This window comes from Diabrotica virgifera, chromosome 7, assembly GCF_917563875.1.
Source record: "Diabrotica virgifera virgifera chromosome 7, PGI_DIABVI_V3a".
Classification (NCBI taxonomy): domain Eukaryota; kingdom Metazoa; phylum Arthropoda; class Insecta; order Coleoptera; family Chrysomelidae; genus Diabrotica; species Diabrotica virgifera.
The window spans coordinates 235761359-235774286 of record NC_065449.1 but is presented as its reverse complement, the minus strand read 5'-3'; the positions used below and the strand labels follow the sequence as shown (position 1 = coordinate 235774286).

Below are 12928 nucleotides of genomic sequence, written 5' to 3'. Positions count from 1 at the left end.
TTGTGTTCTCTCTGTTCTACAATGCTGTTTCTTATTCTATCGCGTCTTGTAATTCCTTTTACTTTTCTTGGGTACTTCATGGCCATTGAGTTTATTCTACTTTTCGATGATTGTGTTAGCACCCAGCTGTCATTACCATAGGTAAGGATTGGCCTGAAGATCGTTTTATATACCTCTATCATTGTCCTCATCTTGCCTCATCCTTGCCTCATCCTGCTGCTTACTCCTTTTTTCCAATGAATGCTCTGTTTAAGCTGTAGTAGATTCTGAACGGCATGGTTATCCTTTCGTTGACTTCTTCTTCTGATCTTCCTCCATTTTATATTTTCACACCCAGGTATTTATATGTTGTTACTTGTTATAATTTCTGGTTATTTATCTCTATATTTACTTGTTTATCCTCATTTCCCATGACCATTATCTTTGTTTTCTCCATTTTTATTTTCATATTTCTTTCTTTAATAATATATAAAAAAACAATTTTTATATAAATAAAAATTTGTGATATTTTTAAAGTTAATGCTGACGGTAAAATATTGCAAAACCTATAAATTTGTAAAGAACCCTTTAAAATAACATGAAAATCTCTCATAGACATATGTAAGTAGGTAGCATGTGGGGCAAGTTTCATCCCTTCCCGAGGGTGAAAATTATACGTTCAAAATAAGGCCGGAAATGGATAAACTACGTAATTTTAAGCAATTTTTGTTCTATAGCATTTTTTCACTAAGTTAAAACGTGTCGAGTTTTTGAGAGTAAATATGTTCATTAAAAAAAACACATTTTTATACGGTTTCTTGCAATTAACTCAAAAAGTAAGTAATTTTATAAAAAAAAACACTCCTAGCAAAAATGTTCATGTCTGTTCATGTAAAACAATTGCTGGACTATGAATAATGTTAAATGCATTCAGTGGGTGCGTCATCGACGCATTTTTCTTTCTTTTCTCTGACATCTTCTTAACAATTGCCAAGCTACAATAACATCTTTTTCGCTTGAAGACATTTCAAATACTGATTGATATTCGGAAGTTCCAAAATTGGCACGCTCCTGTATTCTACATAATGATAAAATGTGTTATGGGACGTTATCTCTGTTGAGTATAAACAGATGTACGCTATTATGAACTGTGCAACATTTTACGTATGAATTTTATTGTATGTGTTGCATTTGGTCTGAGAGCTTCCTAAGGCCACACACGCGATAATTTACGGGCCGTCTCTCTCTCTGTCTCTCTCTCTCTCTCTCTTGTCGTTTCCCCATTACTGAGGATCGTGGTATCTTCCAATATTCCTAACAATATTTCTCCATTGGTCTCTATCTTCAGCTGATCTTTTCCCCGGAACGTTTCCAGAAACAATTAATCTCTCCAAAATGTCGTCACCTCTGCGAACCACGTGACCAAAGAATTGAAGAATTCGTTGCAGACATATTGTGGACAGCCTTTTTTAATATTGAGTTGGTTTAAAATGGAAACGTTTGTCCTATGAGCTGTCCAGGGTATGCGCAGCATTCTTCTCCAGCACCACATCTCAAAGGCATCAACTTTTTGGCGCTTGCATGAAGGGTCCAAGTCTGTGCCCCGTATAGAAATATTGAGAATACAAGGGCATTCACCAGTCTCATCTTGATATTTTGAGAGATAGATCTGCCTTTCCAAACTTTAGTTAGGCGACTCATCGCATTTTTTGCCATACCAATACGTCTCCGAACTTCTGCTTCACAGTTACCATCGTTAGTTATACTAGACCCGATATAGATAAAGGTGTTTACTATCTGGTATTCCTGTAACATGTTAGTCAGTTGAATAATGTCGAATCTGTCGACCACTATTATTTTTGTCTTAGCTTTATTGATTTTTAGACCAACTTTATTGCTTTCGTACTCAACTCTTCGCAGAAGATCAAACATTTCTTGCTCATTTGCTGCTATAAGTGTAGTGTCATCAGCAAACTTTAAATTGGAGATTTTCCTACCAGCTACTGTTACTCCACCGGCACATCCTTCTAAAACCATCCTCATGACATGTTCACCATAAATGTTAAATAAGTCAGGTGATAACACGCATCCTTGTCTAACACCTCTCTCGGTGTTGAATTGGTTTGAGAACTTCTGATCTAGTCGTACTGTACGGGGCCGTAAGAGCCGTAAAATGAAGCGCGAAAATTGGTCCCACGGTGAGAGTAGTGGATGACCAGAATGAGCTGTAAAATATCGCGCAGCAACATCGAACGGGCCCATCTTTGGCGTCGTGTCGCAAACGAAGGGACGTATTCATTTTATTAGCCGTCGCTAAGTGTACAAAACAAAAAATAAACACCAAGGTACCTAGTATGCAGTGTACTGAACGAAATTTGTAGCTCATCTAGCCACAACAACGACCAAAAATTTGTATTTTCATCTCGCGAAACGCCGTAATTTACATCCCCGTCTGGCCATGCTTTTTACAGTGCTTATTGCCGCTTAATTTTACAGCGCTTGCGAAAGGCCACACGGGCGATAATTTACGGCGCCGTAAGAGCAGTAAACCTGACGAGGCATTTGACTAACCAATTGTAAATGAAATGGGGAGTTAGTCAACCAATGCCTCGTGTTTACTGCTCTTACGGCGTCGTAAATTATCGCCCTAGGGTAAATCCGAACTAGATATATTAGTGATATATTATTTCATTCTGTGACATAAACTATAAAAAACGATTTATTTAACGGTCCATTTTAGCCCGATCCAAGGATAATCTGAGCCAAATAAAGGAATGATTAAAATTTGGGAATAGGTAGTTGAAATATAGTTACGAGAAAATACTTATTTTTTGAGTTATTTGAGAAAAACCGTCAAAAAATATGTTTTTCTTTGTTAGAAATGAACATATTCACTCATAAATAACCCGAAAATTATTGACAATGAAAAAAACTCTATAAAAAAAACATTTTGTTTAGAATTAGTCATTTTATTCAATTCCGGAATTATTTTGAATATATATTTTTCACCCCCGAGAAGGGGATATTCCAGTTTTGTGAAATGGAGGGGATGTAGAGTTGTAAACTTTTTCTTATGTAATAATAGATAATTTCAACTACCTATTCCCCAATTTTCATCTTCCCCAATTTTCATCCTTCCTTTATTTTTTTTTGAGGTTGTAAAGTTTTGTGTTCTTTGATTGGGCTATTTGGCTAACAGTTCTGCATAGAAATTAAGGACTACTCGAGTTGACCTACAATAAAAGGAAAATGAATTTGAACATAAATGAATTTATTGTAGCCTGTCATAAAATTGCCTCAAAATTTAAAATTACGTTTGTGTCCAGAAAATTTTTGAGTACACCGTATATTGCATAGTGTACATGTAATTTCTTCTTAGTACAGTGCATTAATTAACATGACCTTAAATATTGATCAAAGGTACGGGGTGCGCCTTCGAAACAAAAGATGGTTTAACATTTGAGCGGAAAGTGGGGGTTAGATATAAAAGGTATTAATTATGATGTAGACTAACTACTCTTTTTCTGTTTTTGGTTGTTGTGAATTGCGTTTTTGTTTTTTGAGACAATGATATTTGTAAGTACATTTTATATTTTTTAGTAAAAAAAAATCACGTAGCACCGAACATTTTCTACGCATCTAAATCACTTTTTTATACTTTTAATAATTATACTATTTTTTTAATTTTGTATTATAGTATTTTTACTACAAAAACGTTATTACGTAGGTCAAAATTTTTGACGTAAGAGAACTGTCAAAACATTAGAATGTGACTTTTCATTATTGCTATATTTATTATAAACACGGCAATAATGAAAAGTCACATTCTAATGTTTTGACAGTTCTCTTACGTCAAAAATTTTGACCTACGTAATAACGTTTTTGTAGTAAAAATACTATAACTTGTTGTGTTTTTTATATTTTCTGCTACTCCTTGTTACCTAATTTACAAATTTGATAATTAAAAAAGCCCTGTTATTTCTTTTAGTTTAATTGTCAGTCAATTATTATTAGAAACTTTACTCCCTTTATAAAAACGCATTATTTAGGCTTGTTCTTCTTTTACTAAAGTTTTTTACGATTCGTAAGTTAAAAAAATTGTGTTTTTGTTCTAATATCTTTCTTTAGTTAAAAAACTTATTCTCAATTAATATAGAGCATAAAACATTTAACATACATTGTTATGTTTATTTACTAACACAGCACATTATTTGATGCAGTTTGTCTCTCATTTGGTATCCTTTTTTAATTCGTACTTTTTTTATTATTTCATCCATGATCAGGTTGAACGGTAACGGACTCCTCTAGGGAATTTCACTATCCCATTGCCAGCTTCAATTTGTTATGTTAGTTTTTCTTTTACTTTCACTTTTATTGTGTTTTTCTGGTAGATATTTTCGATTATTTTGAATATTCCTGGAGGTATCTCACACGCGTACAATAATTGGATAACGTCTTTAATTTAACCCCGTCAAATGCCTTAAGGACCACTAAACATAAATAGGCCGGTTTGTTCTATTTTAATAATTTCTCTGGCACTTGATTTATTGCCTAATTATAAATATAATAACTGTCCTTGATAGTCCAAGTAATGAAGCTTAAAATAGGACAAAACCTCGCAATTTTTACACAATGGATTGATTTTCTTGAAAATTTTAGAATAAGTTATGGATAGTCCAAGGATCAAAATCTATAAATATGATGCCGTGGAAATTTTTTATTATATTTTGATCGCAAAAGTTGGTAAAAACATTCATTCTAAGCAAAAACCGTTCTATATATATATATATTTTTTTGTAAGCATTTATTAACAATCAGAATTACATATTCTATAAGCTTATTTGATAACAAGTACAATAACATATATCAATGTATTATTGTACACTAAAATGGCGTTATGAGGTACATCACCCAGCGGTTTCACCTCAGTTTCAGCGAAGATCTATGGGCCATAATCTTCGCAATCTTCTGTTGTTTAGTGGCTGTAGTAATGGTAATATTAATTGGTTGGGGTGGTCTTCCAATTTCTCGTGATGTCTGTTGGCTCTTTCTTGAATTACTGTGCTGACTAACGGGATGTTTAGGTCTGTATGAAGGGTTTGGTTGGAAATGTACCACGGGGCATTTGCGATGGTGCGTAGAATTTTTTATTGAGTTCTTTGGATAATTTTTGTGTTTGATTTGCTGGCACAACGCCATAGTTCTATACCGTACGTCCATATAGGTTTGATGACTGTTTTATAAATCAGCAGTTTGTTCTCAATTGAGAGTCGAGATTTTCTACCTATAAGCCAATTAATTTCTTTCACTCTCAACTCAATTTGTTTCTTCTTCTTTAAAATGTGTTGTTTCCAGTTTAATTTAGAATCAAGATGAAGCCCCAGGTATTTGACGATGTTCTGTTGTGGTATGTTGACTTGATTAAGGCTAATATTTGGGCATTGGTCTTTCCTTAGTGTGAAAGTTATATGTGTTGACTTTCGTTAGAGTTTCGTTAGCTTTTATCTTCCATTTCTTTAACCACTGTGCAATTTGGTCTAGGTGTTCTTGAAGTTTTAATACTGCAGCTCTTGGATCCTCTTCAGTTGCAAATATTGCTGTGTCATCAGCGAAAGTTCCAATGGTGGTTTGTGGAGAGGTTGGTAAATCGGATGTGTACAGTACATAAAGAAGTGGACCCAATATACTACCTTGTGGGACTCCTGATTGAATTTTGTTACGGTTTGATAGTTCATCCTCCACTTTAGTTTCAAATTCTCTGTGATTTAGATATGATTTTAATAAGTCAAAGTATTTGTTGGGTAGGGATTTTTTGATTTTATAAAGTAATCCTGGGTGCCATACCTTATCAAATGCTTGGCTGATGTCCAGAAAGGCTGCTGTGCAATACTGTTTATTGTCCAAAGCTCTATTAATTACATTTGATATGCGATGGCATTGTTGCACTGTAGAATGACCTTGCCGGAATCCAAACTGGTGTTCTGGGATCCAGTTTTGGAATTCTAGGTCGCTCATAATTCTTTTAAGTAACAGCTTTTCAAGAAGTTTTGACATTATTGGCAGTAGACTTATTGGGCGGTATGATGAAACATCCGTTAAAGCTTTACCAGGTTTCGGTATCATAATTACTTGGGCAATTTTTAGTGATATAGGCCAATAATTAAGTCTTAAGATTGCATTTAATATGTACAATAACTTCATTATACCTTTTTTAGGAAGTTGTTTTAGCATCGTTGCTGTTATGAGATCAGTGCCTGGTGCCTTCTTTTCATTCAAATGATTAATTTCATCTTTGATCTCCTTCGGTGTAATTAAAGTTAGTCGCTCTCGTATATATTTTTTTGATAATATTAATAGTTTTCGATTTATTCGCTATCGAAAGTTTTAGTTTTATATCGAAAAAATCAATGTTTTTAATAAGTTTTCTGCAAAAGTTTTCGTTTTATCAAAACAACTTTACTTAACAAAAATGTACCTATTGAAAAAATAAACAAATCTGTTTTTTTTTAATTTTTCTACAAGACCAACAGTAATCGACCTATACTTTATTATTATGTTAGCTCTTCTTCGTTAAATGCTAAATATTGTTGTTTCAAAGTCAAAAGTAGTCAAAAGTAGTTCAAACTGTTTAAGAGGCTGCTTTCTCTGTATTTCTCTGGGTCCGATCTATTCCTCTGTTAAAGAGGGGTATTAGGATGATTGATCTCCATTCTTGTGGTATTCGGTTTGGTCTATATTTTTTGGATTTGTTGCACTATTCCTTTGGTTAGATCTAATCCTTCGTACTTAAGAAGCTCGTTCGGTATTCTCTTCTCTCCTGGTGAGTTTATATATTTTAGTAACTTGAATGCTTCCATTAGATCTCCCTCCTTAATGTTTATTTCTTCGTTTGGGATCACTTGTATCGGTGGTTCATGATCATCACATTTAGCAAATATGAATCCAAAGTAGTCTGCCCGTGTTTCCTTCTGAACATGTCTCAGCTTTATTAGTTCGTTCATCTTTTTTCTTTGTCTTCTGGTCAATCTTCATGTTTCTCTTTGTGTACCATAAAAGTTCTCTTCGATTTGTTTCGAGAAGCTCTCCCAATGTTTTTTTTTAATTTTTCTTCCTAGTGTATTTGTCTCATATCAGATTCGTTTATACTTATTACTTGTAAACTAGTGTTTTTGGGTAAGGTAAAAAGTTGATTTTTTTTCTGTACCTTTTTCTTCTCTTTCTCTCTACACAAAGGCGCTTTCTTTTTTAATTTGTTAGGGTTCGGTACTTTCTGTTACTTCCTTAATTGGAGGGCTTAAAGGGCTTAATGTGAAACAATGACAAGCCACACATGAGTTCAAAAAGAGTTAGTGTTATTCCTGGTTAAAGCAATAGTATAACAAATCACTAACAAATTATCTCAGCCCTTTGTTAATAGCTGGCCTGTTAAACCTATGGTCACACTATTGCATAGGTCTAGTTTGTCTCTAGTATCTACTCGACATAATGACAAGCCACATCAAAATGGCGAACATGGGCGGAAGCGATTCGGATAATTATTCAAGATTAACGTAGTGGCTTATGACGTGGCTTGTTATATTATTGCATTTGGTTGTAGGATACTGAACAAGGTCCGTCAATAAAAAGGACAAAACCAAACATACCCGTCAAATATTCCAACAAGTTGATGGAGACAAAGAAATAAACACTGTTTAACACGTATAGGGTTGAAACCACCCCTAACTCAGTCAAAAATAGAAAATTCTGAATCTACATATATCTAAAATTTGGTATTTATTATTAATGGAATAATGTAACAACCCTCATTTTTTTAAATAAAGGCTGTTTTTTCTCGAGTTTCAAGTAATCTTATTTATTGTTGTCAACTATAGTCCCATAGGGCATGATACATCGAAATATCTAAACTAAAACAATAGAAGTTGTTACTTGATTTTTTAATATTATTTTTAACATTCAAAGTCAACTACATATATCTCACTTTTACCTTGTTGAGGCTTGTCATTGTTTTACGTTAAGCCCTTCAGTTATGTTATTTTTGAGTTTAGTTTTTTCCAGCTTTCTTGGGTATTATCCTTTTCTAATATTTCATTCTTGACAATTTACGATATTCTTTTTCTGTATTATACAGTCCTGTCGATACAGTATCCGACCCTGATCTTTGTCTTTGTTGGTGCCGCTCTCTTAGGTGTACTGTATTTAATGATAATTGGTATTATAAATAATATTAGGCTATGGTCGCTACTTATATTTGCTGAGTTGATGATTTTTGATGGATGTATTTATCTGTCTAAAACAGATAAAACAAACCATGGTTAGGAAGAAGACGCAGAGAAAGGCCACAAGTGAGATGGGCTGATGACATGAAGAAGATTGGAGGACACAACTGGAAACAAGTGGTGCAAAATAGAAAACACTGGATTGAACTGGGGATTGAACTGGAAAGGCCTATGTCCAAAATTGGATTATTAAGGCTGAAGAAGAAAAAGTATTTATCTGTTTGTTATCATGGAGATTTAGATACGGGTGTTATGGAATGTATATTTGTCTTTTTAACGCTACTCAAATTGCAGTAGCAGAAGTATAAAGGTCTTAAAATTTTAAGAGTCTTGAAAGCACATGGCTATTAAGCACAATAATGAAATAATGCTTATTTTCTTTTGCAAAACATTTCTCAAATTATATTTGCTAGATTATGATTTCTACATAGACTTTACTATGTAGATTTTAATATCAGTAAAAGAAATAAAGATGTACAATTGTATACACATGTGCGTTATAATTAAATGTTTGCGTTCTATCTGTTTGTTCTAGTTGCTTTTGATTAGTTTCCTTGGAGGTACCTCTGCAGTGGCACCCAATTACTATCCTCAATATTCATCTCAGCCCAATTATTCGAACAAAGCAAATGTACCCATAGTTTCTGAATCCAATGAAATAAGTCCAGATGGAACCTTTGCTTATAGGTAAGTTTAATAAATATTTTAAACATGTTTAAACATGTAAAGTACTAAAGCCTTACGTGCAAGCCTAATATTTTCTCTCCACTTTTCACATACATAATTTCTATTCGTTCTATCCATTCCATTCATTTCTATTCAAAATGAAAAACATGAAAAAGTTAAAGTTTACCTTTTTCACGTATTATATTTTCGTTTTTTGCTCAATCATGTATTTCACATCATTATCATTTACATACTATATTAAAACATAACTTTTCACTTAGATACATAAGAACAAACTGAAGAACTATAACAATCTGAATGAAACAAACGAATGAAGAATGGCAGAAACAAATTTGGTTGGATTTAATGGGGTGTAATAAAAGTATTGGTCTACATCTCCACCAGTTATGTTAGACCAATTCTGTTGTATTAAGCCTCTGATTGCCCTTGGTTTATCTTCTTCTTCTTCTTCTTCTTACTTATATGTAGGCTTTAAAGCCTGTTTCTTCTTCGATATTAGCCTCCTAAATTGTTTAAATTATGGCACCATCGTTTTCTTGGTCTGCCAATACTTCTTCGTTCATTTGGTGACATCTCTTGCTTATTTATTTTTATTTAGCGTATGGCTTAAGTATATCACAGAATATATTTAGATTTATGCATTATACAATGCATCACAAACAGATGTCCAATTTTTTTATATATTCGATTGTCCCTTCGGTTGCCATTACAAAGTCTATAGGGTCGCCTGTGTATGCTCTGCGTGGGCAGTCCTGAACAATGTGACTGATCGTCTGTCTTGCAGCGCCGCAGTCACAAGAAGGCGAGGGGAGTTTACCCCATCTGTGGCGGGAGTCGGCGCATCTTCCACAGTTTGTTCGAATTCGATTAAGGGCTGCCCAAATCTTACGGGGACGTTCAAATTCGCCAGGTTTCCCTATGATGTCCGGTAGACTATGGTAATGCGGATCTGTCCTACTTTCCCAATCTTCTCTCCATCGGGTATTTAAGTCAAAGTTGGATTGCTGCAGCGCTTGAGCAGATTGTAGAGGGGGTAACCTGGATCGGAGACCGTTTCCAAGAATATCGGGGATGTCGTTGTGGACTAGAAGCTGGCGACTGTCCATTATTTTGTTATATTCTTTAACCAATGCATGTTCGCGGCGTAGGTTGGGTGGTGCTATATTACTAAGGGTAGGTAGCCACATTGTAGGGGTGGGCTTAATTGTGCCTGTTATCATACGCATAGTACGGTTTAGTTGGGTGTCGACCAGGTGGGTATGCCTGCTATTTAGCCACACTGGAGCACAGTATTCTGCCACCGGATATATCAGGCCAAGAGCAGAGGATCTTAATGTTGATGCTGTGGACCCCCATGTAGTGCCGCAGAGTTTCTGTATTATATTGTTGCGTGTTTTCAATTTTGCTGCTGTTTTCGTCAGGTGTTCTCTGAATGTGAGCGTTCTGTCTAGAGTAACCCCAAGGTATTTCGGGTATTTATTGTGTTTTAACAGCTTGTTATTAAAATACACTCGCAATTCTCTGTTTGTCAACTTGTTGTTTAGATGAAAAGCTGATACTTCAGTTTTTGTAGTACTTGGCTGTAGTCTCCATTTCTTAAGGTATTCGCTGAGGATGGATAAGTCATTCGTGAGAGTGATTTCTGTAGTTTCTAAAGATTGGTGGCTTGTTGCAAGGGTCCAGTCGTCAGCATATCCAAACTTCCGAGATTCGGTTTCAGGCATGTCAGCAATATAGAGGCTGAAAGGTAAAGGGGCAAGGACAGAACCCTGTGGAAGACCATTGTTAAGTTTCATCTGTCTACTCGTCTCCTTTCCCATTATAACCTGGAAGGCTCTGTTGGTCAGCATGTTGTCAATGAGGTTAATTATCTTTCTGCAGGGGATAATGCGGGCCAGTTTATATATTAATCCCTGTCTCCAAACAGTATCATATGCTGCTGTTAGATCTATAAATACTGTTGCTGTCTTTTGTTTCTTTTGAAAACTAGCTTCTATAAAAGTTGTTAATGACATCTCTTGCTATTCATACTATACTATCCTCTGCCTTTCTACTAATGTGTTCGTTCCACTTCTGTTTCCGTTTTTTCACCCATCCATTTATGTCTTCTACATTGCATGATATTCTTATGTTTTCACTTCTCTCCCTATCCAACGAACTTCTCCCTGATATTCATCGAAGTATTTCCATCTCTGTTGTTTCTAGTAGTCGTCTCGTTTTAGATGTGGTGCCAGGACTCATCTTCGCCGTGTATGTCACAATATTAGGTCTAATTGTTGCTTTATAGATTCTCGCTTTTGTGAATTGTCTTAAGTGTCTGTTTTACCAGATTGTGCCATTAAGATATCCCGTCGCTTTACTTGCTTTTAAGCTTTTTTGTACTTCTTCTTCAGCATCTCTGTAAGTAGTTATGTCTACTTCCAGATATCCAAACATTTCTTCCTGCTTCCATTGCTTTATCGGCATTTCTTTTTGGGGAGTGACATTTTTCCTTTTAGGTGGCGTCTATTCCAAAATTTCTCTCTCCGGACACTGTTTATCAATGTCCGAACCGATGTAGTCGCTTAGCTTTAGTTGTCTCAATAGTATTTTTTTCGGTCCTCATCTGTTAAGATATTTGCATTTTTCGCATCCCCTCTAGTAAGGTGGTACTATTATGGTACTAACGTTTCGAGAAATTAGTTTCAAGAGCTTTAAATTTATACATAATTATCTGTTAATTTGAGATGTCAGTCAATTCTAATTTATATGTGATATATGCTTATTTAGTTATAGCACAGGAGACGGTCAAAACGTTCAAGCCCAAGGTTATCTTAAAAACGCTGGAAATAAAGATACCGAAGCCGAAGTTATACAAGGCTCTTATTCCTACACATCTCCAGAAGGCACACTTATAACGGTCAACTATATAGCAGACGAATTTGGATTTAGAGCTGAAGGAGCCCACTTGCCTACTCCGCCTCCAATTCCAGAAGCTATTCAAAGATCCTTAGAGTTAATTGCTCAAGCCCAAGGCAGATCTGGAACTGGGTCGACCAGTTATCCAGAACCACGGCCGTATAAGTCAAACTACAGAAGCCAGTACAACAGACCGTATAAATACTAAATGTTAAATATTTGTTTTGTAACAGAATTTTGAAATAAATAAATTTAAATCATAAATCATTATGCCCAGTTGCACCTACAGATCTTAAGCTTAAGTCGAGAATATCATAATAATTAATATAATACAATTATAATATATTACAATAAGAAAACCATAATATAATAATGGATATAATTGATAATAAGGTAAAAATCTAAAATTATGGTGCAACCTAAGTGATACTCAAGGAGGCCCTATCTATAAGAAGAGCTTAGCTAAGCTGGAGCTTAAAATCTGTTGGTGCAACCAGGCCTAAAGAAATCTTTTTTTGTTTCAAACATGAAAATAAAAAAAATTACTTAATAAAACGAAGTATTTTTATCACATCATATCTTAAGCATGTTTTTTTTCTTCCTAAAATGCATTGTTATTGGAGCAGTTGCTTCAGGCTGTATCATAGGAATTTGATAGTTCCTTTTTTGTTGTTTAAATTGTGGATAACGTAGTAATTTAAATATCTGTTGGTGTGGATTGGTTTTCATTTATATCCTGTGTCTTAATTGTAATTAACTCATCTAGAAAAGGAAATGAATTATTGTTTTCTTGTTCTATGGTGGAATTGGTAGATGCTTGGCATATTTGCTGCATCTCAAATTTCCATCTGTAATTTTTTCTGTTTCTCTATTCTTTCCCTTGAACAACTCTATACGACAATATCGCCTTTATTCTGCTGATCCATGTTAATGCTGGTCTTTCACGCCTTCTTTTTTGAGGAGGTTCATAATTGTTAACTTTTTTCCGCCACCTATTTTATCCCATCCTTTTCACGTGCCCAGTCTATATCATCCTTATCACGTTCAACTGAGAATATTTGTGCGCAAAGTACTCATCATTCTCATTG

The 12928-nt window shown here is 34.7% G+C and overlaps 1 protein-coding gene across 1 annotated transcript; it reads left to right on the top strand.

Moving 5' to 3' along the window:
• Window positions 1-3469: 3469 nt before the first annotated feature.
• On the top strand, window positions 3470-12104 carry LOC114325690 (endocuticle structural glycoprotein SgAbd-2-like). Its single transcript, XM_050656328.1, has 3 exons — window positions 3470-3555; window positions 8791-8942; window positions 11712-12104. The coding sequence occupies exons 1-3, from the start codon at window positions 3547-3549 to the stop codon at window positions 12046-12048; spliced, it is 498 nt and encodes a 165-aa protein (XP_050512285.1). The 5' UTR covers window positions 3470-3546; the 3' UTR covers window positions 12049-12104.
• Window positions 12105-12928: the final 824 nt, after the last annotated feature.

Coding starts and splice junctions, on each gene's coding strand:
- LOC114325690 (XM_050656328.1), top strand. Junction 8,943..11,711: donor GATGGAACCTTTGCTTATAG/GTAAGTTTAATA, acceptor ATGCTTATTTAG/TTATAGCACAGGAGACGGTC.